This window comes from Aquarana catesbeiana, linkage group LG07 (genome assembly GCF_042186555.1).
Source record: "Aquarana catesbeiana isolate 2022-GZ linkage group LG07, ASM4218655v1, whole genome shotgun sequence".
Classification (NCBI taxonomy): domain Eukaryota; kingdom Metazoa; phylum Chordata; class Amphibia; order Anura; family Ranidae; genus Aquarana; species Aquarana catesbeiana.
The window spans coordinates 94,832,690-94,860,201 of record NC_133330.1 but is presented as its reverse complement, the minus strand read 5'-3'; the positions used below and the strand labels follow the sequence as shown (position 1 = coordinate 94,860,201).

The 27,512-nt window shown below is 42.7% G+C and overlaps 1 protein-coding gene across 1 annotated transcript in view; it reads left to right on the top strand.

Annotated features, from left to right (window-relative positions):
* Nucleotides 1-9,310: 9,310 nt before the first annotated feature.
* MUSTN1 (musculoskeletal, embryonic nuclear protein 1) overlaps nt 9,311-27,512 on the top strand; it is a 30,661-nt gene continuing 12,459 nt past the window's right edge. The window contains exons 1-2 of the mRNA XM_073592506.1: nt 9,311-9,460; nt 23,222-23,342. Of these exons, the coding sequence (XP_073448607.1) occupies nt 9,446-9,460; nt 23,222-23,342 (136 nt within the window). The 5' untranslated portion in view covers nt 9,311-9,445. The remainder of the gene's footprint in view (nt 9,461-23,221; nt 23,343-27,512) is intronic.

Below are 27,512 nucleotides of genomic sequence, written 5' to 3'. Positions count from 1 at the left end.
TTTTTTGATGGCGTCCCATATATGTTTCCCTTTTCTGTCTTTCCTCCTTAGATTTCTTAGATCTTCTTCAACCATCTTCTTGAATGCATTCATGCATTGGCTACCTGGTGTCTTTGGGTTGTAGACGGAATTGTTTTTAAGATTAGTTTGTACATACTCAGGGGATTCCCGTATACCATCCCCTTGATTTAGAGCAAAGTGTTTTTTGAGGTTGAGTTTCCTTATAAATTTCTGAAGGTCAATGTAGGCTTCGAATTTATCTAGCGTTTTCTCAGGAGCGAACTTGAGTCCTAAATCCAGTATCTTGAGTTCTTCGTCAGAGAAAGTAGAGGAGCTCAGGTTAAATATTCCTTTTCCTAGTATACTCTCCTTCTTTTTCTTCCTACCTCCTCTCCTTACTCATCCCAACAACGGGAGGGAATACAACCAGGAAAGAATCAGGGGCACAATGCCAGGCTATCCGGAAAGAAGAGGCAGACAAGAGGAAGGAGAGGAGGTAGGAAGAAAAAGAAGGAGAGTATACTAGGAAAAGGAATATTTAACCTGAGCTCCTCTACTTTCTCTGACGAAGAACTCAAGATACTGGATTTAGGACTCAAGTTCGCTCCTGAGAAAACGCTAGATAAATTCGAAGCCTACATTGACCTTCAGAAATTTATGAGGAAACTCAACCTCAAAAAACACTTTGCTCTAAATCAAGGGGATGGTATACGGGAATCCCCTGAGTATGTACAAACTAATCTTAAAAACAATTCCATCTACAACCCAAAGACACCAGGTAGCCAATGCATGAATGCATTCAAGAAGATGGTTGAAGAAGATCTAAGAAATCTAAGGAGGAAAGACAGAAAAGGGAAACATATATGGGACGCCATCAAAAAATTAGGGGAAAGACATGAGGTGATTATAAGACCAGCGGATAAGGGGGGAGGACTGGTCATCCTGGACAAGAAGGATTACCAGGAAGAGATGGAAAATTTACTAAAGGTAGAGAATACCTACCAGAGATTAAGGAGCAATCCCAAGAAAAAGTATCAAAGGAAATTGAAGACCTTCATTGACAAGGGGAAGAAACTAGGGATATTAAATTTAAAAGAGGCTGAATATCTGTTCTCAAAGTCCACTAAGACTCCAGTCATGTACTACACACCAAAAATACATAAAAGATTGCATAAGCCACCAGGCAGGCCTATAATAAGTGGAATCAATTCCATATTCTCGAGGCTAGGGGAATACCTGGACACATACCTTAAACCAATAGTCCAAAAAGGGAAATTCTACCTAAGGGACAGCCAACAGCTCATTCAGGAACTGCAGGAAATTCAAGTTGGGGGGAATTGGATCCTAGCAACCATAGATGTTAATTCACTGTACACCAGCATTGTACAAAAAGACGGGCTGGCTGGAGTAGAGAAGGCGCTGCATGAAAAAACAGGGATGAAGCAGCAGCAGATTAACTACATCCTGGAGGGGCTGAAGATGGCCATGGAATGTAACTACTTTTGGTACAGTAACAACTACTATGTACAAACTAAAGGTGTAGCCATGGGGGCACGTTATGCCCCCAGTGTAGCAAACCTCTTTTTGGATATGTGGGAGGAGGAGTACATTTACAACCAGAAAGTCCCCCAAATCAAGCTGTACAGGCGCTACATTGATGACTTGATCATCCTATGGGACGGAACACCGGAAACATTTGAGGAATTCCTTCGACAACTGAATAATAATAAATATGGAATCACCTTTACAGGAAAGTGGAACCTTGAGAAGATTGAGTACCTTGATTTAGAAATCTTCAAGATAGGTACATCTTTATGCACCCGCACCTTTTTTAAAGAAACGGACCGCAATGGGTATATACCCAATTCCAGCTGCCACCACCCGAGGTGGAAGGGAAATATCCCAAAGGGCCAACTAATGCGGCTCCGCAGGAATTGTGATTTAATTGCGGATTTTGATAAACAAGCAGATGTGCTTATCCAGAGGTTCCAAGAAAAAGGATATGCAGCAAATACCCTAGCAAAGTTGAAATCGGATATCATGAAGATGGACAGAAAGACCCTGTTTAAAAGTACGAGGAAGAGAAAAAACGAACAAGGAGAGATTCTGTTCATCACAGGGTATAATAATCAATATAAGGACGTTGAACGGATTATCCACAGATATTGGCCTATCTTACAAGAGGACAGAGTTCTATCAAAAATTCTTCCTAGAAAACCTAAATTTGTCTACAGAAGAGCACCCAACCTCCGTAACTTTTTAGTACATAATACTGTAGACCCCCCGAAGCAAGTAAAAATCAGTACAGGCCTAAAAGGGTTCTAAAAATGCCGTAGGTGCCTAGCATGTAGGGTCAGCAAACCACAACCCAGGAAGAGAGAAACATTCAAATCTACAGTCGACCACAAACAATACAAAATTAGAAAACTAATCACATGCCAGAGTACTTACGTTACGTACATTATAGAATGCCCCTGCCACCTTCAGTACGTGGGTAGAACCACCCGCCCCCTGGCAGTCAGAATTAGGGAACATATTAATAATATAAAGAAGGGGTTCCCTAAACACCACCTGTCTAGACATTTTGATGAGGTACATCAGAGAGACCCCACAGGGCTTGTGTTCTATGGTATAGATCATGTGGAAGATCATTGGAGAGGAAACAACAAACTCACTCTGATCTCCCAAAATGAAACCGAATGGATCTACCGCTTACAATCCCTGGCCCCGAGGGGGTTAAATCTGGACACAGATTTGAACTGTTTTATAGCTAACCCCTAGCTATAGATCTGTCTAATTATTATTACTATATGCAAGCCCCCTGGGGGGGGATCAATTAATATTCATCCTAGTAGTGGCACTCCCTAGGTGCCCCACCATGCCCCCCTCTTCATGCAGGGTATACCATATGACCTTTCATGTGGGGCTTTTCCCTATACCATACAGCGTAGAGGTATACAGGCCCTCAAGGTATCTTTTCTGACATGGGTACCTATGGTCAGGGGTGTACATGCGGAGCCCCCATATGTGGTATCGACCCCGAGAGGGGACATGATGAGGTGTACACACACTTGATGGGCTATTGATGGTTTTTTGCTATAGTATAGAACATCATTATATATGTGTATGCATACTGTCCCATTACATATATGAATATAGGGGTCCACTATGTTTAATACTGCTTCTTTTTAAAAAATCTCCTTGATACGTTTTAAAAAATTTTTTAAAAATCTTTCTTATTGTTTATATATATATTTTTATTAATTAATTTGTAATTATCTTTTATTTTAAAACTACTACTTTTATATATGTACATGTTTTGTTTCTATTATGCTGATACCAATTCCTTAATCCGGCCTATGCAGAAAAAATGGATGAATATAACCCCATAGGGGGTTAGAAGCGGGGGTCAAGAACACTCTCTAATCTAGGAGTTTGACATCTCATTCGCATGAAAATCCCGCAAGGCTAGGGGGCATCATGATATTAACATTATGGGTAGAGTAGTAATACATTGAGCTACCACCAGGCTCACTCACCGTATGGTTCATCCTATCCCCCCTCCTATCCCTGCATAGAAACAGCTTGGAGCAGGAGTTGGTATCGTTCAGTCAGTTTGAGAGGTCAATTGAGCACTAATGTTATGTATAACATTACTACCTATGCTGTTAAGGATCACATTATGTTAAGTCTGCTTTTTTAACGACAAGCGGAGATATAAGTTCAGGCTCCCTTATATGGTAATTGGATTATCCTCTCCGGCCTGCAATGATTTGTCCTGGGAGGTGACATGAGATTACGAGTACACCCAGGGGAGGAGAGTGGGAGGAATACATACACTGCTTGTCTTTAAATAGCATAGGACGAGGTACGTTAGCTGCACCTTTGATAACGTCGATGACGAAACGCATAAGGCGGAGCTACGCACTGACGTCACACGCGGAAGTAGGAGAGTGTGGAACGCAGCTGAGGCGCACGCCGCGCAGCTGATGGTTCTAAACGCCCTGCACTCTCCATACGAAACAGCTTACACGCTGTGTGACTAGTCTGCCCGGTTTTTAAACTTTTATTTATTTTATTTGGCTTATTTTTTGTGCTGTTGTGATAGATAAATAAACTATTTAAAATGTATCACACTATGGAGCCCTGTTTCTTCTATATGAGGATATACTGAAGGATACCTTACAGCTGGAGCGGTGGACCCTGAGGACCCATACACATCTTATTGCTGCCTATTACTACATGCCTATTACCCCTGCAGGGGTGTGGGGAGCTGGTGAGTGGGGATCTTTGAGGGGGAGCACCGCAAGTCACTGGATTTGATCAGCTGTGTTCACGAAAGTCACCTATCACAGACGTTTTCACTTCCTGCTATTGGACTTTGATACACTAATTTTTACACTATTATATATATCTTTCTTATTAATTTTTTCCACTAAGTTTTTCATTAATTTTTCACCAGTTTTATATTATCTAATGTGCAGTCCTGGACTATATGTTTAATGTTGGGACTATTCAATTCACCTTTATGCTTATAAGCACATTTGGACACATTTGGGGATCAATATAAGTTTTTTCCCGTGGTGTTTTATTCAACTTTATTTACCTCAATTAATTTTATCTTTTGATCGGATTGTCACTATTGATTTGTATAAGTTGTCACGTAATTAATTTATGAGGATTAGCCACACGGTGTACACCTGCATGTAGGTATGAGACTGACCTGCTAGTACAGTCCATTCAGGTAACGCTGGACATTTAAATCCAGTATCTAATGAGGGATAAAGGGGTGCATTTATTATATTTCTTTCCCTGATTTCTTTGAGGCTTATTAAATTATAAATCAAGGTACCCGGATAAGGTAGCGCCATCTATCCCTAATTAATTTTCTCTTTATTATTTAACTCACTCCTTCGGGGGTAAGTGCAAGGGGAGGCTGCAGGCCTTCAGGTCCGTGAGCGCGGAAACCCTTCCCTTAATTTTACTCAAATTCCACCAAAAGAAAGCTCTATTTGTGTAAAAAAAAAAAAAAAAAAGGATGTCCATTTTGTTTGGGTACAACGTCACACGACCGCGCAATTGTCAGTTAAAGCGACGCAGTGTCGTATTGCAAAAAATGACCTGGTCATTAGGGGGCAAATCCTTCCGGGGCTTAAGTGGTTCATCTACTTCATGACCTTAGCCTTTGGACCCATCCATCTCCACCATTACTACCACATTCCTGTGGTTCTTCCCAACCCACAGGACTGTTTGAGGAGTTTTACCATTTTACCTCTAGTAGCTACTTCATTCCCCTAGTTTTCTGTGTGTGTCTTTTTTTTGACCCCCCCCCCCCCCCTTTTTTTACTTTCAATTCCACTTTTGCGTTTTAGTGAGCACTACCTTTTGTATCTCTCTCCCTCTCTTCTTCTATTTCCCAGAACCACTTGGGGAACCTATCCCTCCTACCCAACCTCTAGATTCCTGACCCTCACTCTACCACCTTTCCATATCTAGTGGTAAACATTACTGCCTACCCCTATCATGTTTGACAAGGACATATCATCATTCTATGGGAATGTTTGACCATTCTTCCAGAAGCGCATTTGTGAGGTCAGGCACTGATGTTGGACGAGAAGGCCTGGCTCGCAGTCTCCCCTCTAATTCATCCCAAAGGTATTCTATCGGGTTGAGGTCAGGACTCTGTGCAGGCCAGTCATGTTCCTCCACCCCAAACTCACTCATCCATGTCTTTATGGATCTTGCTTTGTGCACTGCTGCGCAGTCACGTTGGAACAGGAAGGGCCCATCCCCAAACTGTTCCCACAAAGTTGGGATTATGAAATGGTCCAAAATGTCTTGGTATGCTGATGCCTTAAGAGTTTCCTTCACTGGAACTAAGGGGCCAAGCCCAACCCCTGAAAAACAACCCCACATCATAATCCCCCCTCCACCAAATGATTTGGACCAGTGCACAAAGCAATGTCCATAAAGACATGAAAGAGTGAGTTTGGGGTGGATGAACTTGACTGGCCTGCACATCATTGAGTCCTGACCTCAACCCGATGGAACACCTTTAAGATCAATTAGAGTGGAGACTGCGTGCCAGGTCTTCTCGCCAACATCAGTGCCTGACCTCACAAATGAGCTTCTGGAAGAATGGTCAAACGTTCCTGTAGACACCCTCCTAAACCTCATGGACAGCCTTCTCAGAAGAGTTGAAGCTATTATAGCTGCAAAGGGTGGGCCAACTCAATATTGAACCCTACGGACTAAAGCCTTGTACACACAATCGGATTTTCCACAGACAAAGCCTCAGTCTTTTGTCCGAAGGGCATTGGCCAAAAACTTGTCTTGAATACAAATGGCATACAATTGTCGGCCAACAAACACAAACGTAATGACGTATTACGAGCCGATAAAGAGGAAGTTCAATTGTAAGGCGCCACCCATTTGGTATATATATATATATATATATATATATATATATATATATATATATATATATATATATATATATATATATATATAATTTTTTTTTTTTTATATAGTTATGCTCATAAATTTACATACCCTGGCAGAATTTAATTTCTTGGCCATTTTTCAGAGAATATGAATGATCATACAAAAACATTTCTTTCACTCATGGTTAGTGTTTGGCTGAAGCCATTTATTATCAATCAACCGTGTTTACTCTTTTTAAATCATAATGGCAACAGAAACTACCCAAATGACCCGGATCTAAAGTTTACATACCCCAGTTCTTAATACCTGTGTTGCCCCCTTTTACATCAATGACAGCTTGAAGTCTTTTGTGATATTTGTAGATGAGGCTCTTTATCTTCTCAGATGGTAAAGCTGCAAATGTTCCTCCAGTATTTTTTGATAACATACTGCATTCATCTTCCCAACAATTTTGACCAAATTTCCTGTGCCTTTGTAACTCACACATCCCCAAAACATCAGCGATCCTCCTCTGTACCTTTCATCATAGGCCTTGTTGACTCCTCTCCAAATGTAGCATTTATGGTTGTGGCTAAAAAGCTCAATTTTGGTCTCATCACTCTAAATGACTTTGTGCCAGAAGGTTTGAGGCTTGTCTCTGTGCTGTTTGGCATATTGTAAGCGGGATACTTTGTGGCATTTGCGTAGTAATGGCTTTCTTCTGGTGACTCGACCCATGCAGCCCATCTTTCTTCAAGTGCCTCTTTATCGTGCATCTTGAAACAGCCACACCACATGTTTTCAGAGAGTCCTGTATTTCACCTGAAGGTATTTGTGTTTTTTTTTTTTTGCATTCTGAACAATTTTCCTGGCAATTGTGGCTGAAATTTTAGTTGGTCTACCTGACCGTGGTTTGGTTTCAACAAAATCCCTCATTTTCCACTTCTTAATTAGAGTTTGAAGACTGCTGATTGTCATTCTCAATTTCTTGGATATCTTTTTATATCCCTTTCCGGTTTTATACAGTTCAACTACCTTTTCCCGCAGATCCTTTGACAATTCTTTTGCTTTCCCCATGACTCAGAATCCAGAAACGTCAGTGCAGCACTTGATGAAAGATGCAAGGGTCTGTCAGGAGTCCAGAAATGCTTTGACCTTTTATATATGCACACACACACACACTAATTACAGGCAAACAGATCACAGGTGAGGATGGTTACCTTTAATAGCCATTCAAACCCCTTTGTGTCAACTTGTGTGCATGTTATCAGGCCAAAATCACCAGGGTATGTAAACTTTTGATCGCGGTCATTTGGATAGTTTCTGTTGCCATTATGATTTAAAAAGAGTAAACACAGTTGATTGATAATAAATGGCTTCAGCCAAACACCAACCATGAGTGAAAGAAATGTTTGTGTTATCATTCATATTCTCTGAAAAATGGCCAAGACATCATAAATTCTGCCAGGGTATGTAAACTTATGAGCACAACTGTATATATAAAATGTATGTCATAATTCTTTTTTTCATATTTATTATCATTTTTTATTTTAATGGTTTCATATGTTTTAATGTAATGAATTTCATAAGGTACCATTATTTATATTTCATATGTTCTTATACATTTTATTATATTATTATTTTTATACGTTTTATTATCCGTATACTACATCTATATCACACCTATATATATTTTTCAGCTTGTTTTTATTATTTCTATGATGCCTATAACTACTTAGTAATGCTGAGCCTTGCAGTCCCATGCTTTGAAACGCGTAGCCTTTATGCCTCCCAGCGTGTGACGTCATCCCCTGTTGCCAGGCAATCCACACAGAGACTTTGGAGATGACAGCAGTGCCGGCTCAGAGGGTTTATGACCTGCCCTTTTTACAGACAAATGGAAACTCACAGGATCATAACAAATAAATACAATTGTATACAAAATTTCAATTGTGCCCTCTGGGGTTCCTTTTATATATTGATTTAAAGATTCTTTCACTCTCTTGAGAAGCTACAGCTAATGTAATAGCTGGAACAAAGTTAACTCTTGGTGTACTTTAATGGACTTTTATACACTCTCGTTTTAAATCTATATATCCTATGTATTGCACTGCATATATCATACTTCTTGCGCCATTCTTATATCTGCATAAATTACTACCACTGACACAAGTGCATTTATTACTCTTCCTGACCATTAAAGCAGGGGGATAAAATACTTCAACTGATGCAGAGGCATTACTTTTATTGTCCACAATGTAAGAGTGGTATTTTTACTGACCACTGGTGCTGGGGCATTTTGGTATCCCTATTGCCATTGCCATTCCCATACTCCTAATGACCACTGACACCAAGGCATTTTTTACTCCCACTGACCACCAATGGAGGGGCATTGATTACACCTACTGACCACTGATGCAGGGGCATTTTATTCCTACTGACCACTGATGCAGGGGCATTTTATTCCTACTGACCACTGATGCGGCTGCATTTATTACTTCTACTGACCACTGATGTGGGAGCATTTTATTACTCCCACTGACGCAGGGACATTTATTAATTTTACTGACCACTGATGAGGTGGCATTTTATTACTAGTACTGGCAACAGTCCAGCCCACAGACAGCCAGATGGTCAGTGAACTGGCCGTTTGTTTAACAAGTATGAGGAGCCCTGGTATAAACATCTTTTATCCTGATATAAAAATAAGGCTTCTAAATGCCTTAATGCCTCCAGGCGCCTTGTCTGTATAATATACAGAAAACAGTGATGTATATATATTTATAAATGTAGTTACTGCTCTAGCTTGTACCCAAAGTAAAGAAACAGTTGCTTAAATTCTTTGAACTGGAGTCATCTTTCAGATTAAAATCCTGTGTCTAGCTTCTCTGGAAAAGGCTGTATGTGTATACGAATGTGACACCCACCCCACACGTCAGCCCCTTCTTATATATAGACACATTTGTCCAGGCTGGGAACAGAAAGCACGTCTGTCTGTGTGTTAGGAAGATAACAAGCAACGATGTCCCAGCCACAGGTAAGCTTTTCATATTTACTTTTTTGTCCAGTATTTTAGGTGTTTGTTTTAAATCTCATTACTTTTGTACAAATGTTCTTTTTATTATATGCAAACAATAGTAATTACTTTTTTTCTCTCTCCTCCACTATAACAGTTTTGTAACATGTTTTTTTTTCATTTATTATTATTATTATTATTATTATTCTACAGGATTTATATAGCACCAACAGTTTGCGCAGCGCTTTACAACATGAGGGAAGACAGTACACTTACAATACAAATCAAAACAGGAGGGATCAGAAGGCCCTGCTCATTAGAGCTTACAATCTAGAAATTTACATACTATTTTCTTTTTATAAATCTACTATATACCTAAACTTCCAACTGATTTCATATATAGATACATTTGTATGGCCTTGTAAGTCTGCTTTGCCATTGGCTATATATTTGTTCACAATAATATTTGTTTAAAATATTTTGGTACTAACTGTTAACTTATGTACTATAAGGTGCTGAATTGTGCCAAGTCCTAGTGAATAAGTTATGACAAGCAATACATATTCCTTAAAGGGCCAGTACAAACTGATTTTAATTACAAGCCAAGTTTAGTAGGCTAAATCTTCCGCTGGATTCTCCAGGGGTGAGATCTGCCACCAGCCTATGGTTAGTTCTACTGTTTACTGTATGCTCCAAGTCCACCAGGGAGAGTACCACTTTGTCCATAAATGGCACCACAACTACATATGGAGATCACAGGAGTGTGATATAAGAAACTGTGAGATTTTAAATTCCAGTGAAAATAACAGCAACATCGGTTCAGTTAGAGCAATTATGCGATGGGCAGCTTTTTTGATAACTTTGATGAGGTTGCGCACTTTTTAAATTTTGAATGCTGAGTTTGCCGGATTGAATTTCTGGGACTCTTCTATGCCACATAAGTCTAACTTCTCAGATCCTGGTAATCCATTAAAACAAAAGAAAGTATATTGCCCAGTTCTAGGAATTTCATTGAGAAGCCTATTGTAAATCCCTTCTGATCCACAAAGCTTAGTCCTTGGTATTCCAAGGCACTGGTCACATACAGATTCTGAGTTGGTGCAGACTCGCTCAAGGTGACTTTGTGACTCACCAAGTCTAAATTAGAAGGCACTGTCATCTTTGTCACTCCTGCTCTTCAGTTATATGACAACAAAATGTTGATCTTTATATGCAAGAGCTGCTGGCAGGTTCATGACCAGTATTGTGCCAGCTCCAGGATTAAGCTTTGACCTCCCCTCCCCTTCTGAATGACTGCAGCATGCCATAATGCCTATGTAAAGGGAGTCTGTTATCTGAGCACTTGCACATTTCTATGCCTGTGTTTATAAAGTAGTCACTCATGCTGCATAAACTCATTGTGTAATTTGAAATGCATGCTATCCATCATTTACACGTCTGCACAGTCTTTTTTTAATTATTTCTAGCACTTATACTTCTGCTGTGAAGGTTGTTTTGGTTTAAGTTGTTGCTTTTTTACTATTCCCCTGCAAATATAAGTGTGTGAAGAGTCCACAGATGAATATTATGCCATGTCGCTATTTTTTTTTTTTTTTGTGTATATTTGACTAGTCAAACAGCCTGACTCTACTGCTCTACTGTTCTTTTAAAGAAATCCTTGTTAGACATTAACAAGGATTTTCTTTAGACAGTGACAGTGTCAATAAAGAAGCAAATACAGATGAAGCCCACATGGCCAGAGATGGAGCACAGAATGGTTTAGTATAGAATTCTTAAATTCTTCTTCCAACTTCCACCCAAATTACAATCATTCTTTTCTTAAAGTACATGTAAAGCCCAAACAATTTTTTTTGTTTTAGGCAAAGTGTTGAGGGATTGGAACCCCTGTCGGATTATTGCTGTTTGTGTTCCTACTTGGAAGAATGGTACCAACCTACTCTATCCAAAACTGAAAAAAACGTTTTGGCTTTAGATATACCTCAATTACAGTGTGAAACGTGAAATGGTGATCTATCCTCCGTGTTAAAACAATGCTCCAGTCATGTGCAATTGATCACTATAAAATGCTACTACATAGTATTTGTGTAACTTGCTCAATACAGAGCTAATTGATCCATATATTTAGTGATGTATTGCTGTTACTAAAGATCAATCACTACCAACTTTAGTACTGTGACTGATCTACCAAAAGATCCTGTATGCCTATGTCTAGGCTTATAGGGCAACTGCCAGTAGTCTTAGTGGTAAGCGATTAGAATTGCCTTTGCAGCTTTAGCCCTAATGTTAGGTGTTTTTAAATAATTGTACTGTTCAATGTCATGACCAGATGCTAGCATTTTGCTATTATCATGGTTAATAGATATCTGCACCAGTAATGGCAAATTAAAAGAAAACTTTTGTCATGTTTGCTTTCCTCTTTACTAAAGCATAGGCGGTTAAAATCTCAGCTGGTTCACCAAGGACTGTGTTCTCTACGGAGAGAACACAATGGCTCCACGGGAGGGATTCCTCCATCAACAATAATTGTGTTGATGGGGGAATCCAAGCTACCGTATTTATCTGCGTATAACACGCACCGGCGTATAACACGCACCCTGATTTTAAGAGGGAAGTTTCAGGAAAAAAAACTTTGCACAGCACATGGACCCCCTGCACAGCACACAGCATCCCTGCACAGTATAAGCCTCCTGGGACAGCGCTGCCAGCATACCTTTAGGGGTTGAGAAGCTCCTCCTGTGTCACGCTCATTGTGGATCGGGGCTTCTGTGTGCCTCAATTAACGCCGCTCTCTCGTGGAGCCGGTCATGTGACTCTCAACTTCTGTTTCATTGATGGTCACATGACCGCTTTCCTCCTCCAATCAAAAGCTACAATCGAGGAGGAGGCGGAGCGGGAGGAGAGCGGTCATGTGACCATCAATGAGCAGAGGAGAGTCACATGACCGCGTCCACGAGAGAGCTCAATTGAGGCACACAGAAGCCGCCTCCTCCAATTAAAATCTACAATCGAGGAGGAGACGGAGCGGGAGGAGGAGAGCGGCCAAAACGAGCGGCATTGCTTAGGCTCTTGTTTACAGGTACAGGCATTGGGGGTGACGCGGCGGGGGGGGGCGGTGTGTGGGAGGGGGCTGGCAGTCTTATTTTCTGAACCAGGGCCAGGAAGGGCCGAAAATTGCTCCATCTATGGCCAGCTTAAAGTGGATGTAAACCCTCTTCTGTACCCAATGAAGTGAACAGCCCCAGATGATACACAGAGATGAAACAAATCTCCCTATATAAGTTTTACATGTATATCTTCTGTTTTCACCCTGATACACTGTTTAGAAAATGCTCGTTCTGTTAGAATTTTCACTTCCTAATTCCTCTGTAGGAGGAGATCATTGCTAGACACTGTGAAAGACTGTGAGAAAGCTGATTGGAGGAAAGGCACACACCCCCCTCCCCACACATGCAGAGGTTGCCTGTGTATAGTTTAGCTGGCTGCTAATCTATTTATAGTAACCTCCTCCGACACACACTTCTATCTCCGAGCCTTGGAGAGCTTGTCAAAAGTTATCAGGCGGATAACAGAGGAATGGAGCAGGACAGAGCTACTAGACTAACTGCTTTGAAGAGAGCTAACAAAACAGTGCAGATATATGTGCCCAGCTCAAATTTCATGAATCGGGTTTACATTCACTTTAAGAATTGTTAAACTCCAAATTGTGGTCCAGAGCTCCATGAAAGGCCCCAATATTTTGCAATCTGCCTACTACTATTTATAAATAGTAAGACTGGGAGTTTTCTATTTAGCCCCCTCTGACCTGAACTGTAGAAAATGAATGGCCTCCTGGTTAGGGAATTGTGTCGGGAAATAAAACTGCCAACTGGGTGGCCCATTGAGAGTGAGACAATTGGCCAATCATAGGGATTACTTTGAAAAATGGAATGTTCCTACAGACACTCTAGGTCTACAGGGGAATCACGGGGCACAACGCGTCTAGGAGGGAGACATTACGCCACTCTCCTGCTGAGTTGGTGAGTGGGCTGATGACAGAAAGACCCCTTTCACAATGGGGAGATTTTCAGGCATTTTAGCACTAAAAATAGCGCCTGTAAAGCGCCTCTCAAGCCACCCCAGTGTGAAAGCCAGAGTGCTTTCACACTGGGGCGGTGCGCTTGCAGGATGGGAAAAAAAAAAGTCCTGCAAGCAGCATCTTTGGGGTGGTGCGGGAGCGGCGTATACACCGCACCTACACTGCCCCTGCCCATTGAAATGAATGTGCTTCGGCAGAGCCGCAACACAGGCGCTATTAACCCTTTCTTTGGCCGCTATCAGGGGTTAAAAGCACCCCGCTAGCGGCCGAAAAGTGCTGCTAAAACTAGCGCTGCTTTACCGCTGATGTCCGCACTGCCCCAGTGTGAAACGTTGCACTTTTCTCTGTGATCTTCTCTACAATAAAAGAAAACTTTGGACGTTGGATCCATGGTGTGCTGGCGAATATGTACACCAGTGTGAAAGAGGTCTAACATTTAGCGCTCTGATACCGTGTTTTTAGTAAGTGTATTTGTTTGCAGGTGATTAATAAAACTTGTGAAATGGAGTACACTATGTTCATGCCTTGTGTTTTATATGAACCATGTGTGTGGGATGTTTGGGCATACTGGAGACAAGAGGAGACGGCCATCCCAAGTATACTGAGGAGGATTAAGGAGGTTTTCTCTGAAGGGTTCACTGGACTGGAGAATACAGGGCATACAGCATGTGTGTTTCTCATCTAATTAAGGTGAGCAGGTTTTTCACCTGGTTATGGATGTGCAAAGAAGTGTGAAGAAATAGTGAAGACACTTGGGTGTTGTTGTTTTTCAACACTTTACTACCGTATTTGCCGGCATATAAGACGACCCCTATTTTTCCAGTGAAGACTTTTGGGCTATACTCGCCGTATAAGACTACCCCCTCTTCCGAGGCAACGCCATTTAGAAAAAAACCATCAGAAACTTAAAAAAAAACCCATCAGACTTAACATCAGAAAAAAGAAACTGGTGAACTACAAGTCCCAGAAATCCCACAATTGGTAGGCAACAACAATGAATCCTCTCCTCCAAAGCACCATAAATCATACCTGTATTTTAGGGGAGATCTGGAGCTGGATGTGCAGTACAGGATGCTTTGTTAATATGCGGAGCGCCAGTTACACACCGTATATGATGCTGTGTTAGTACAGTAGCCCCAGGTACACTGCAGAATACGCTGAGCCAATCACGGCAGGCAATGTATTTTACTAATCTGTTGATGGATACAAAGCCTGCTCGGATTGACAGATTGGCAGAGGCTGTGACATTATCAGCCCGCGCCGCTCTGACTCATTGTAATGTATCCTGCTCGAATTGGCAGAGGTTGTTGCTCCAATCCGAGCAGGCTTAGCAGGCTCTGTATTCATCAACAGAGTGCATTGCCCGCCGGCAGGGCCAGACTGGGAATGAAAACTAGCCCTGGAAAAAATGTCATACCAGCCCCATAGCATTATTATACCAGCCCAACAGCATAATGTCATTATTTTCTTGTTCATACAATGGAAAACCATGCATTTTAAAGCACATTTAAAGAGTGCATTATATATAGATAAGACACAGTGGTGGCAATTTATGGGTACAGTGGCTGCGTTTGATGGTACAGTGGCTGCGTTTGATGGGCACAGTGGCTGCGTTTGATGGGCACAGTGGTAGTGATTAATGAGCACAGTGGTGGCAATTTATGAGTACAGTGGCTGCGTTTGATGAGCACAGAGGCGGCAATTTATGGGTACAGTGGCTGCGTTTGATGGGCACAGTGGCTGTGTTTAATAGGCACAGTGGTGGCAATTTATGGGTACAGTGGCTGTGTTTGATGGTACAGTGGCTGCATTTGATGGGCACAGTGGCAGCGTTTAATGGGCACAGTGGTGGCAATTTATGGGCACAGTGGCTGCGTTTGATGGGCACAGTGGCTGTGTTTAATGGGCACAGTGGTGGCAATTTATGGGTACAGTGGCTGCGTTTGATGGTACAGTGGCTGCATTTGATGGGCACAGTGGCTGCGTTTAATGGGCACAGTGGTGGCAATTTATGGGTACAGTGGCTGCGTTTGATGGGCACAGTGGCTGCGTTTGATGAGCACAGTGGTAGCGCTTAATGAGCACAGTGGTGGCAATTTATGGGTACAGTGGCTTCGTTTGATGGGCACAGTGGTAGCACTTAATAAGCACAGTGGCGGCAATTTATGGGTACAGTGGCTGCGTTTGATGGGCACAGTGGCTGTGTTTAATGGGCACAGTGGTGGCAATTTATGGGTACAGTGGCTGCGTTTGATGGCACAGTGGCAGCGTTTAATGGGCACAGTGGTGGCAATTTATGGGCACAGTGGCTGCGTTTAATGGGCACAGTGGTGGCAATTTATGGGTACAGTGGCTGCGTTTGATGGTACAGTGGCTGTGTTTGATGGTACAGTGGCAGCATTTAATGGGCACAGTGGTGGCAATTTATGGGTACAATGGCTGTGTTTGATGGGCACAGTGGCTGTGTTTGATGGGCACAGTGGTGGCAATTTATGGGTACAGTGGCTGGGTTTGATGGTACAGTGGCTGCGTTTGATGGGCACAGTGGCTGCAATTGATGGGTACAGTGGCTGCAATTGATGGGTACAGTGGCTGCGTTTGATGGTACAGTGGCAGCGTTTAATGGGCACAGTGGTGGCAATTTATGGGTACAGTGGCTGTGTTTGATGGCACAGTGGCTGCAATTGATGGGTACAGTGGCTGCGTTTGGTACAGTGGCTGCGTTTGATGGTACAGTGGCTGCGTTTGATGGTACAGTGGCTGCGTTTAATGGGCACAGTGGTGGCAATTTATGGGAACAGTGGCTGTGATTGATAGTATAGTGGCTGCATTTGATGGGCACAGTGGCAGCGTTTAATGGGCACAGTGGTGGCAATTTATGGGCACAGTGGCTGCGTTTGATGGGCACAGTGGTAGCGCTTAATGAGCACAGTGGTGGCAATTTATGGGTACAGTGGCTTCGTTTGATGGGCACAGTGGTAGCGCTTAATAAGCACAGTGGCGGTAATTTATGGGTACAGTGGCTGCGTTTGATGGGCACAGTGGCTGTGTTTAATGGGCACAGTGGTGGCAATTTATGGGTACAGTGGCTGCGTTTGATGGTACAGTGGCTGCATTTGATGGGCACAGTGGCAGCGTTTAATGGGCACAGTGGCTGCGTTTGATGGGCACAGTGGCTGCGTTTGATGGGCACAGTGGCTGCGTTTGATGGGCACAGTGGCTGTGTTTAATGGGCACAGTGGTGGCAATTTATGGGTACAGTGGCTGTGTTTGATGGCACAGTGGCTGCAATTGATGGGTACAGTGGCTGCGTTTGGTACAGTGGCTGCGTTTGATGGTACAGTGGCTGCGTTTGATGGTACAGTGGCTGCGTTTAATGGGCACAGTGGTGGCAATTTATGGGAACAGTGGCTGTGATTGATAGTATAGTGGCTGCATTTGATGGGCACAGTGGCAGCGTTTAATGGGCACAGTGGTGGCAATTTATGGGCACAGTGGCTGCGTTTGATGGGCACAGTGGCTGCGTTTGATGGGCACAGTGGTAGCGCTTAATGAGCACAGTGGTGGCAATTTATGGGTACAGTGGCTTCGTTTGATGGGCACAGTGGTAGCGCTTAATAAGCACAGTGGCGGCAATTTATGGGTACAGTGGCTGCGTTTGATGGGCACAGTGGCTGTGTTTAATGGGCACAGTGGTGGCAATTTATGGGTACAGTGGCTGCGTTTGATGGTACAGTGGCTGCATTTGATGGGCACAGTGGCAGCGTTTAATGGGCACAGTGGTGGCAATTTATGGGCACAGTGGCTGCGTTTGATGGGCACAGTGGCTGCGTTTGATGGGCACAGTGGCTGTGTTTAATGGGCACAGTGGTGGCAATTTATGGGTACAGTGGCTGCGTTTGATGGTACAGTGGCTGCGTTTGATGGTACAGTGGCAGCGTTTAATGGGCACAGTGGTGGCAATTTATGGGTACAGTGGCTGTGTTTGATGGGAACAGTGGCTGTGTTTAATGGGCACAGTGGTGGCAATTGATGGGTACAGTGGCTGCGTTTGATGGTACAGTGGCTGCGTTTAATGGGCACAGTGGTGGCAATTGATGGGTACAGTGGCTGCGTTTGATGGGCAGGGCACAGTGTTGGCAATCTATGGGCACAGTTTTCAAAGTTATCTGGCACTTGAACAAAACATAAGAGAGAGAGAGAGAGAATAAATGCCTTGATTCTTGTGCTGTAGCAGCTGCACTGCCGGCCATTCACTGATATTCTCTCCTCGTGCAGTTAGTGGGCGGTGCTGGCTGGCGCCGCACGGGACGAGGCAAAATGGAGCAGCACGGCGTTCTCCTGCTCCTCCCCCTCAGGCACACAGAGAGCGAGGCATGGTGATGAGTGTGGTGGGCGGCGCGCCGGCCGAACGGAGGAGACAGTGAGTGACAGACACAGGCAGCCATGGCATAGTGCAGCAGCGGCGGCCACCGCTGCTGATCTTTAGGTCAGGACACAGGCAGTGAGCGGCCCCGGAGACACACACAGAGAGTGAGTGAGAGTGACACACAGCTGGCATAGTGCAGCAGCGTCGGCTGCCGCTGCTGCTCTTTAGAGTGCTGATGCTGACACAGGCAGTGAGTGGCCCCAGCGGTACTACAGTGCAGCCAGCCTACCGGGATATTTCCCGGTATCCCGGTAGGCCAGTCTGGCCCTGCCCGCCGGGATTGGCTGAGCGGTGCAGACCGTATGTATACAGTATTACCGAGCACACGGCGGGCTGAAATCCATCACGGCCGCTTCATACCCGCGTATAAGATGACCCCCGCTTTTTGGCTGTGTAATTTAGGTGTAAAAGGTCATCTTATAAACCGGAAAATATGGTAACTGGACTTTTTTTATTCTATATTATTTGGACTGGCATTTGTTGGATTCTTTTTGTTAATATATTGTTATTGTTCCTAATGAATTGAGTGCAATAATTGGCAAATAGGTGTTGTGCTACACTATTTTATTATAAAGCTATGAAAATTAGTGTTTTAGCTGGCAGCACGCGATATGTTTACTGTATTTATGTGATCACTTTGAGATAATTTTTGTTGTAGCAATTGGTTTGGTAATAATTGCTCTGATTTTCAATGGGTAAGTACCTATATACAGTACTCATGCCTGTACACTTAGATTATTCACCTATTTGTATCATTGTACATTAATCAGGTTTTGAAAACCCAATGCTTTGATCATACTAACCTGTTACTGTATAGCCCCTAATATTTCTCCCTTAGAACACCTGGCAGGTTTTTATTGCTGTCTGTGTCTCCGTGAAGGAGATTTACCCTTTCTATTTGTCCTGCTGACCACTATCAGTGAAAGAACACCCCACATTTTGACCAGTCACCAGAAAAGCAATAGAGGGGAAATTTTCTAATGGTGACACGATTCCACCAAGGATTTCTCTCACTTCCTGTTGTGCCTATAGGTCCATTAAGTGAAAGGAAATCTCTGCAATGGGACACAGATGGCAATACAAACTGACAAGGGTTATGACCCTCCCCTACTCTATCTTAAATTAAAGAGAAGGTTTTGCCTTCAGTTCTACTTGAAATTGTTCAAACAGACAATTGTCTAATTAAAAAACATTGAAAGACAAACAAGGAACGTTTGCTACTGTTTCACATGTTCTGTTTTCAGTAACACTGCGCTCAGTGTGAGAGAACACGGATTGGGAACACAGCTCTTACAATTACTATTATAAGCTAACAAAGGTCCTACATCTTCTCTATAGATTTTTTTCAATGCTCAGAAAAGTAAAGCCATTGAACTTAGCACATGGCATGAGAGCCATGTACACACTCCTTTTTAACCATATACCAGTATCCTCTATATCAAACCTTATCCAGATGCAGACTCCTTGTAACCAGGATAAGTAGGTGAATATATTTTAGTGAACATCTTTGGTATTCATTAAACAAACTAAAAGTGAGTGAGGATACATTTATTCATATGGCATGGGAGTGCCCGAAGGCACGGTCCTTGTGGTCCTTGGTAACGAAATTCATTACTGATACCTTTCGTTTCCCAAACGTGTAATCCCCTGTTATGTCTCATCTGAGTTATTGAGATGGATGCGGCCACAAAACTGTTTCTTAGGCTTTTCTTTTTTTCTATGTCCGCAAGCTTATAGCAAGGAGGTTGATACTTCCTGAAACTCACTTTGGGGATGTGGAGAAGGTTAGTTAATGCGGATATACTGCTATATCGAATGACATACGAGGCTTGGGGATCCCCCCAAAAATTTAGAAAGGTTTGCTTCCGCTGGATTGATTCTCCTGACACTTTTGAGGGGGGGTAACTATTTGATTACATAAGAAAGGGAGGGAACTATAATCTTGTGATTGCATGAGTTGTCATACACGTTTCAGGTACCTATTGTTTTCGTTTTGTGGGGGATATGTAGTATGGTTGCCACCTTATCCCTTTAAACCCAAACACATATTAATTACACATGTTCGGAGTATGATTAAGGTGCCTTATCTGCATTTAATTAGCCTCAGAATCTGTGTAATTCAGAGGTGTTCAGGTTTAAAGGGATGAGGTGGCAACTCTAATATGTAGGGGGGTCTTTTTTGTTGTTTTGTTTTAGTGACATTACCTTTATCCATTCAGGGAAAGGGAAAAAACTTAAAACGTTAATGCCAGGTTGTGAAGCTTACAGGTGGCTTGTACTATGTACAAAGGTTGTACATTTCGGTTGTATATGCAATGTTTTGTTTTTTGTTTTTTTTTCTCTTGAAGACTTTCTGTATTCCCACCCTTGTGTACTGAAATATTATGGGCACATTTTTTGTTTTGGATTTGACACTGGATGTTACCTTTTATTGCCTGGAAAATAAAAATCTTTAAAAAAAAACAAGCTAAAAGTGCATTTTAAAAACATTTGGGTTAATTTGCTTATGATAAAAACAGGCAGGTTACTAAATAAAACATTATTCCAAATTAAACCCCAAATGTTGTGAAAAAGAGTGTGGCACCATATGGGTAAACACAGCAGATTTATTTTAAATAAAAAGACCACATACAAAAACTACAAAACCTATTCCATTTATAAAGACATCAAAGCTGATGTTTAGGTATGGTAATGTTCTAGCTTGGACCAATGTAAGTATGTATATACCATATCTGGAGTTGGTTCTTTATGCCCTAAAGCTTGAACATGGAAGCTGGAAATCACTATAGTAGGCACCGCTATTACAGTGATCGCCACTAGTTTCTATGTCCCATGCTGAGCATCTGCCCTGCTGCATTCTGAATACAGAAGGTTGCCCGCACGACATGGGTACCAGTCAGGAAACATTTTGCATTTTCCATAAGTAAACGCTGTCATTTCTGTCATTTGGGTATTATTTAAAGCATGGTGTATTTTAATTCTGTAATAAGCACTGCTGTAAGGTTGTGTGTGTGTTTTTTTTTTTTTTTTGCAATGCGTTTTTGATGCATCTTTCTGCTTCATGCATTTTTTTTTTGTAGGAGGAGACTGGATATTGGACACAAAATCCTGGCAAAAAACACAACAAAAGTGCATATACATGTTTGTCATGCATTTTTGGTGTGCTTCTATTAAGGTCTATGGACCCAAAAATGCGCCTTCCTGCATGAAAAAAATCCCTGCATCTCTTTCAAAAATGAACGGCAGGAAACTGCATAGATGTATGTGCATAGATGGGACCCATAGGAAACCATGTTAACCACTTGCCTACGGGGCACTTTCACTCCCTTCCTGCCCAGGCCAATTTTCAGCTTTCGGCTCTCACACTTTGAATGACAATTGTGCGGTCATGCAAAACTGTACAAATTAATTTTTTATCACTTTTTTTTTTACACAAAAAGAGCTTCCTTTTGGTGGCATTTAATCACCGCTGTTTTTTTTTTTGTGTAAAAAAAAAAAAAAAAAAAGTCTGAACATTTTGAAAAAAATAAGTTTTTCTTAGTTTCTGTCAGTAAATTTTGTAAATGAGCAATTTTTATCCTTCGCTGATGAGTCGGCACTGATTAGGTGGCACTGATGAGGAGGCACTAATATGCCGCACTGATGGGCACTGATAGGCGGCACAGATAGGCAGCACTGATAGGCAGCACTGACTGGCATCACTAATGGGCACTGATTGGTGTCACTGATGGGCACTGCTGGAGCTTTACTGTAATCAGGACACTGATCATCAGTCCCGATTACCTGTACAGTCTCCCCTGTGAGGAGATGCTTCTGATTGGCTATCCTTGCCACACACTCCGTCAGTGTGAGGCAAGGAGTGCTGGTAAACAGCTCTTCCTTGTTTACATGTCACTGGCTGTGATTGGACACAGCCGATCACATGGGTAAAGACGTTTGGCATCGGCTCTTTACCAAGTTCGGGTTCACGCTGTGTCCTAGGAACACGGTACGGCCACTGTCATATGACGTCATCCCAGAACGAGAGCCGCGCCACTCCGCCGTCATTTGACGGTGGCAGGGAAGTGGTTAAATCAATTTTTGGATCACATTCAAGACCCTCTGCCTCACCCACAAATGCATACAAGGAAACGCTCCTCAATACCTTCAAGAGAAAATAAAGCACTACACACCCAATCGCAGTCTTCGATCATCTAACCAAAACCTCCTCCTCATTCCCAAATACCGCTACAAATCAAAGGGAGAACGAAGATTCGCAGTCCAAGGACCAGGGCTATGGAATGCTCTTCCGACTTACATCCACATGGAAGAAAACCATCAGGCCTTAAGGAAAAAACTCAAGACCTATCTCTTCTAAGAAGCTGACAACACAGAACGAATCTAGCGCCTTGAGGCGATTCAGTTCGCATTTGCAGCACTTTACAAATCATTCATTCATTCATTCAATTTTCCTGCATTCCTAACACCACGCAGGTGTGGACTTTGGGGTTGATTTACTAAAAGCAAATACACTGCGTACTTTGTAAGTGCAGTTGTTCCATGCGATCCGATCCCAGTGCAGCAAAAAAAAAAGGTGCCTGCATCTTTTACGTGTGGATGCAGTGGGATTTGAGCCATACAAAATGGTGGACTCAAATCTCACTGTACAGAATCACATGTGATTTGCACAGGAATGTGGTACGATGTATTGCATCATTGTGAACCCAGCCTAGGGCATTCTGGAGTCATTTGCTTCTAGACTCTTCTGCCATAGTTTATACATATTTATATTATTTATAAATGGACAGTAAGAAGATGTAAGCTGTTTATACAGTAGGCTACTAAAAAAGGCCTAGATTATTTTCTAGATGCACATAATATAACTGGATACAAATTTATTTTTTTTCTAATACTCTTTTATCAGACATTATGTTTCCTTTTTTTTTTTTTACAACACAATTACACATAAAACACTTTACAACCACCAATAACATAATATAATTAAATACCAATATTTATAGGTAAAGTTCATCCAGGGAATATTCCGATTACCTCTTGGGGATCAGGAAGGACATTTTTCCCCTGCTGGAGCAAATTGGATCATGCTTTGCTGGGGTTTTTTGCCTTCCTCTGGATCAACTGGGGGTATAGGATTGTGTACATTTTTTTTCCCCTTCTATTTTTGAAATGGATGGACTTGTGTCTTTTTTGTCAACCAGACTATGTGCTATGTTTAGGTATGGATTAGCATACCCGTGTCACTAGTCGAATAATGATTTTGTATTCTGTTTTCTCCAAGAATGAGCCTGTTAAAAAGAAGAGGCCTGCAGTGAAGGAAGAAGATCTGAAAGGGGCGAGGAATAAGCTTAGCCAACAAACTCCTATCAAGTCCAAAACATACCAAGTTATGAAACAATGTGGTGAGTCTAAGCCCATATGAGTGTTTACTATTCAGACAGAATAGCAATGTACAAAATCAAAGAGGAAAGATATAAAAAAAAATGTAAAAAAAAAAAGTGCTGGCCAAAGACGAGTTAAAGGTCGTTCATTTTTCGCATCAATAGTGTGCCAGCTGCGACATGTGATTTTCGTGTTGCAATCGAAAGTGCCTGATCCAACATGCTGGATTTTGTTTCGAAAAATGAAACAAATGATGGCACAACAGTATGCGCCATTTTCATTTTTCGATTGACTGCTTAAGAATGCAGGGTGCCATGTGATGCCCACAGGGGGTGGGTCCATTACTCCCCTGCACCTATATATTGTTCTACAGGTCAATTGAGGGCAAAATTTGACCTGGGGGACAATTAGTGGCAAAAAAGAATTAGTTCCTATGACCATCAGCTCCATCTAGTGGCCAAAATTGCATGTTTTATGCTTAAAACAGAGTTGCTTTAAAAAGGCACCAGCACATTACTAATGTACTCGTGTGCTGAAATTAGAATGGTAGAGACCATCGTGCTCATGGGTCTTCAGTTATTGAGCTACAGAAGTAAAAACAAATTCATTACATTTGGGTAGAATGAGTAATACCAGTGTGTTTCTGCTCTAACCATGGGACGAATTTGCTTCTTTCTGTGGCATAGCAAAATCTTCTAAGGCGATTTTAGTATATGTAAACCTAAAACTTGTGTTTTCTTATCGTACATCACGGGACACAGACCCATAGTAGTTACTATGTGGGTTATAGGCCACCTTCAGGTGATGGACACTGGCACGCCCTAAGACAAAAAGTGCACTCCCTATATAACCCCTCCCACTACTGGGAGTACCTCAGTTTTTTCGCCAGTGTCTAAGATGTTGGTCACAAGTAAAGATGTGCTGTGCTGTGCTGAGCTCCTCTGGAGCAATCCTTGCTGGGGCCAGCCATGCAGCCGGATCCATTCAGTGTCTTTTGGCCGAATTGAATGGTACCCGGGCCCCGTATCCAAAGAAACGAGGTCTTGCCTGTAACGCTTCTCTTTTTAGAGAGCTGGACTCTGGGATCCAGTACTTTTTGATATTAAGGCCATAAAGTTTTTACTGGCAGTGGTGCTATTACAGGTCCAGGATTGTGGGTTCCTCGAGGATTCCCAGCTCCTGAAGGTGTAACAGAACCCACCGTGAAGGGTAAGAATTGGGTCTGTTGGTTTACCACAGAAAAGGTAAAGGTAAGTGGAGTCTTCTAAGACATTTTTAAAATTTTTCTTATGAAATGTCTCCTTTAAATTTAGTAAGTGTTGTCATGCCTATTTGTCACCACTGGGGGCTGTATTGAGCACTTAACGTCTCATGCTTCTCAGCCCACGTTGTGTCTAGGAAGCAGCAGTCTTCTTCCTCCAGCCAAGCAGCAGACCTCCGATAAGTCTGGGGGGTTCCCTCTCCTCACCAGACATCCCCCATGACGTTTTTTCTTCCCCTCTGCTCGGGGAAAGAGCGCCACAAGTTTTTAAAAAAAAAACAAAACACGGCACGGCACGCCGGCAGCTTCCAGACCCCCCCTCGCCATTCCTCCTTTCTCACTGTGGATCCCATAGGATCAGGAGCCCACACGGGAAAGAGCTCTTTTAATAAAAGAGGGGAAGGGTCGTAAGTGATGGGGGGCGGGCTTAGCGCAGCGTTGGCGTCCTTCAACGTCCTGCGCGGGAAGGTATGTTTTAAAAGGCACCATTTGTGCTGTTACATGCTGCAGGAGGGAAACAAGAGCAAAGGTGGCATATAAGAGGTTTGGTGACAGGCATTCCTTTTGACACATTTACTACTGCATCAGGCTGAGTATTAATAGCGGTGACAGGGCTGGACTATTGCTCAAGCAGTAGATGCATTCCTTCTGGTAGTACTTCTGCTTTGTGCATCGGGCTATGGTCGGAAGGGGGGGTGCAAAAAAAAAACCTAAAAAAGGGCTCTAAAAGGGCTACTACAGTCACACGGAAGCCTAGAACCATCACAAAAAAGATGGCATCCTCCCCTGAGAGTAATATGGCTGGTCAGAGTGAGCCATCAGGAGGGGCAAGTGTTGCAGCTGCTCTTAACACTGCAGCCCCTATGTATATTACTAAGGAGGTTTTTTTCTTCAACCATTTTAAGCTTGGAGCAAGAAATTGATGCTTTAATTGCTTCCCAAAGTGGGACTAAGTTCAGCAGGTCCCTGTCCATTGCTCAGGACCCTCTTGCTGAGGAACAAGGAGCAAGAGTTGATGAATTCCTTTTAAAGGACCAGGAAGAGGCTGAAGTCTCCTCTTCTGAAGAACCTGCTACGGAAGTGTCAGGTTCGCAGGAAAGATTGTTGGTACAGTCTCTCACTGAATTGGTCCGCTCCACATTTTTACTGCCAATAACGCAGTCAGTCGATGAGCCCACTTCTGGTTTGGGCTCACTAAAGCCTCCCCAATCTGTTCATTCTTTTCCTATCCATTCATGGCTAGGGAAGCTAATGTATTCTGAGTGGGAGCACCCAGATAGACAGTTTTTTCCCCCGAAAAAGTTTTCAGTACTTTATCCTATGGAGGAAGAGTTTTATAAGAAATGGGGAATTCCAGCAATTGATGCTGCTATATCACCTGTAAATAAAAATCTGACTTGTCCAATAGACAATGCTCATATGCTAAAGGATCCAATGGATAAAAAGTTGGAGTTCCTTTCTAAAAACTATATTGCGCTGGCAGGTTCAGTCGTTCAACCTGCACTGGCAGCGATTGGAGTATCTCAGTCCTTAAAGGACCAGTTTATAGAGGTACTCAAAGTTATTCCTGATCAGCAGGCCCAGAAGTTGTCCAGGATATCAGAAGCGTTGTGTTTCACAGTAGACACTATGAAAAATTCTATTCTCCAGGCCTCACGGCTCATGCTAGGGCTGGTACATGTGCGTAGAATCCTATGTTTGAAAAATTGGTCAGCCGAAGCGCCATGCAAAAAGCTGTTGGCCAGTTTCCCTTTTCATTGTGAATGGTTGTTTGGAGAAGATCTGGATAAGTATATCCAAAAAGTTTCTAACGGGAAAAGTTCCCTTTTACTGGTTAAAAAGAAGTTTAAGCATTTTTCTTTTAAACGTGCTTCTTCTCCAGTGCCAGGGGCATCAGCCTCCAGATAGTCTAGACGGGCTCCACCGTCAGGTTCAAGAGGTAAACCTCAGGGTCAGTCCCGGGACCAAAAAAGGACCTGGGAGAAGAAACCCACAAAACAGAATACTAAAGCCTCCTTATGAAGGTGCGCTCCCGCTCGCTTGAGTGAGGGGAAGGCTTCTACAGTTTTCAAAGAGCTGGCAGAAACAATGTTAGATCAAGCGTTCCCAGAGATCCAGTAAAAAAGAAGTCTCTCTTTCTAGCCTTGGATCATCTCTTGTCTCAAAGAGTAAAATCGGTGGTCCCACTGGAAGAGCAAGGTTTGGGGTTTTATTCAAACCTGTTCACGGTTCCAAAACCAAGCGGGGATGTCAGACCCATTTTGGATCTCAAAGATCTAAACCGGTTTTTGAATATCCGTTCTTTTCTCATGGAGTCAATCCGATCAGTAGTCTCCATGCTACTGTCAAAAACCATGAACAAGACCAAGACAGAAGTACAGTAAAATCACACTTGATTATTGATAAAAATAATAAGGTAAATAGAGTAAGCGTAGTCAAAGCATAGCCAGAGTCCAGTAACCGGATCGGGTAGTCAGCCAAGCCAGAGTTCAGTAACCAGATCGGGTAATCAGCTAAGCCAGAGTTCAGTAACCAGATCGGGTAATCAGCCAGGCCAGTAGTCAGGGATCCAAGTAGAGAAACAGCAAGCAGGATAAGGAACCAGAAGGGATGTCAGCAAAGCCAGTCTTTAAACAGGAACGCAGGAGATGGTTTCTTGTGATGTGACCAAGGCGAAGGCAGGAATGAAGTGAGCTGGAGATCTTTAAGTAGGCGGGACTGACGAGCAGATCCACAACAGCTGGTTAACTGTGGAGAGAGATGAGAGCTGGTACTTAGCCGACAGCTGAGCGGCCAGCTCAGAGAAGGAAGGGCTGAGCCAGCCCGGACACCTACAAGGGGGAGAACTTCTGGCGTAAATCGACATAAAGGATGCTTATCTCCATGTGCCGATTTTCCCCACTCACCAGAAATTTCTACGCTTCGAGGT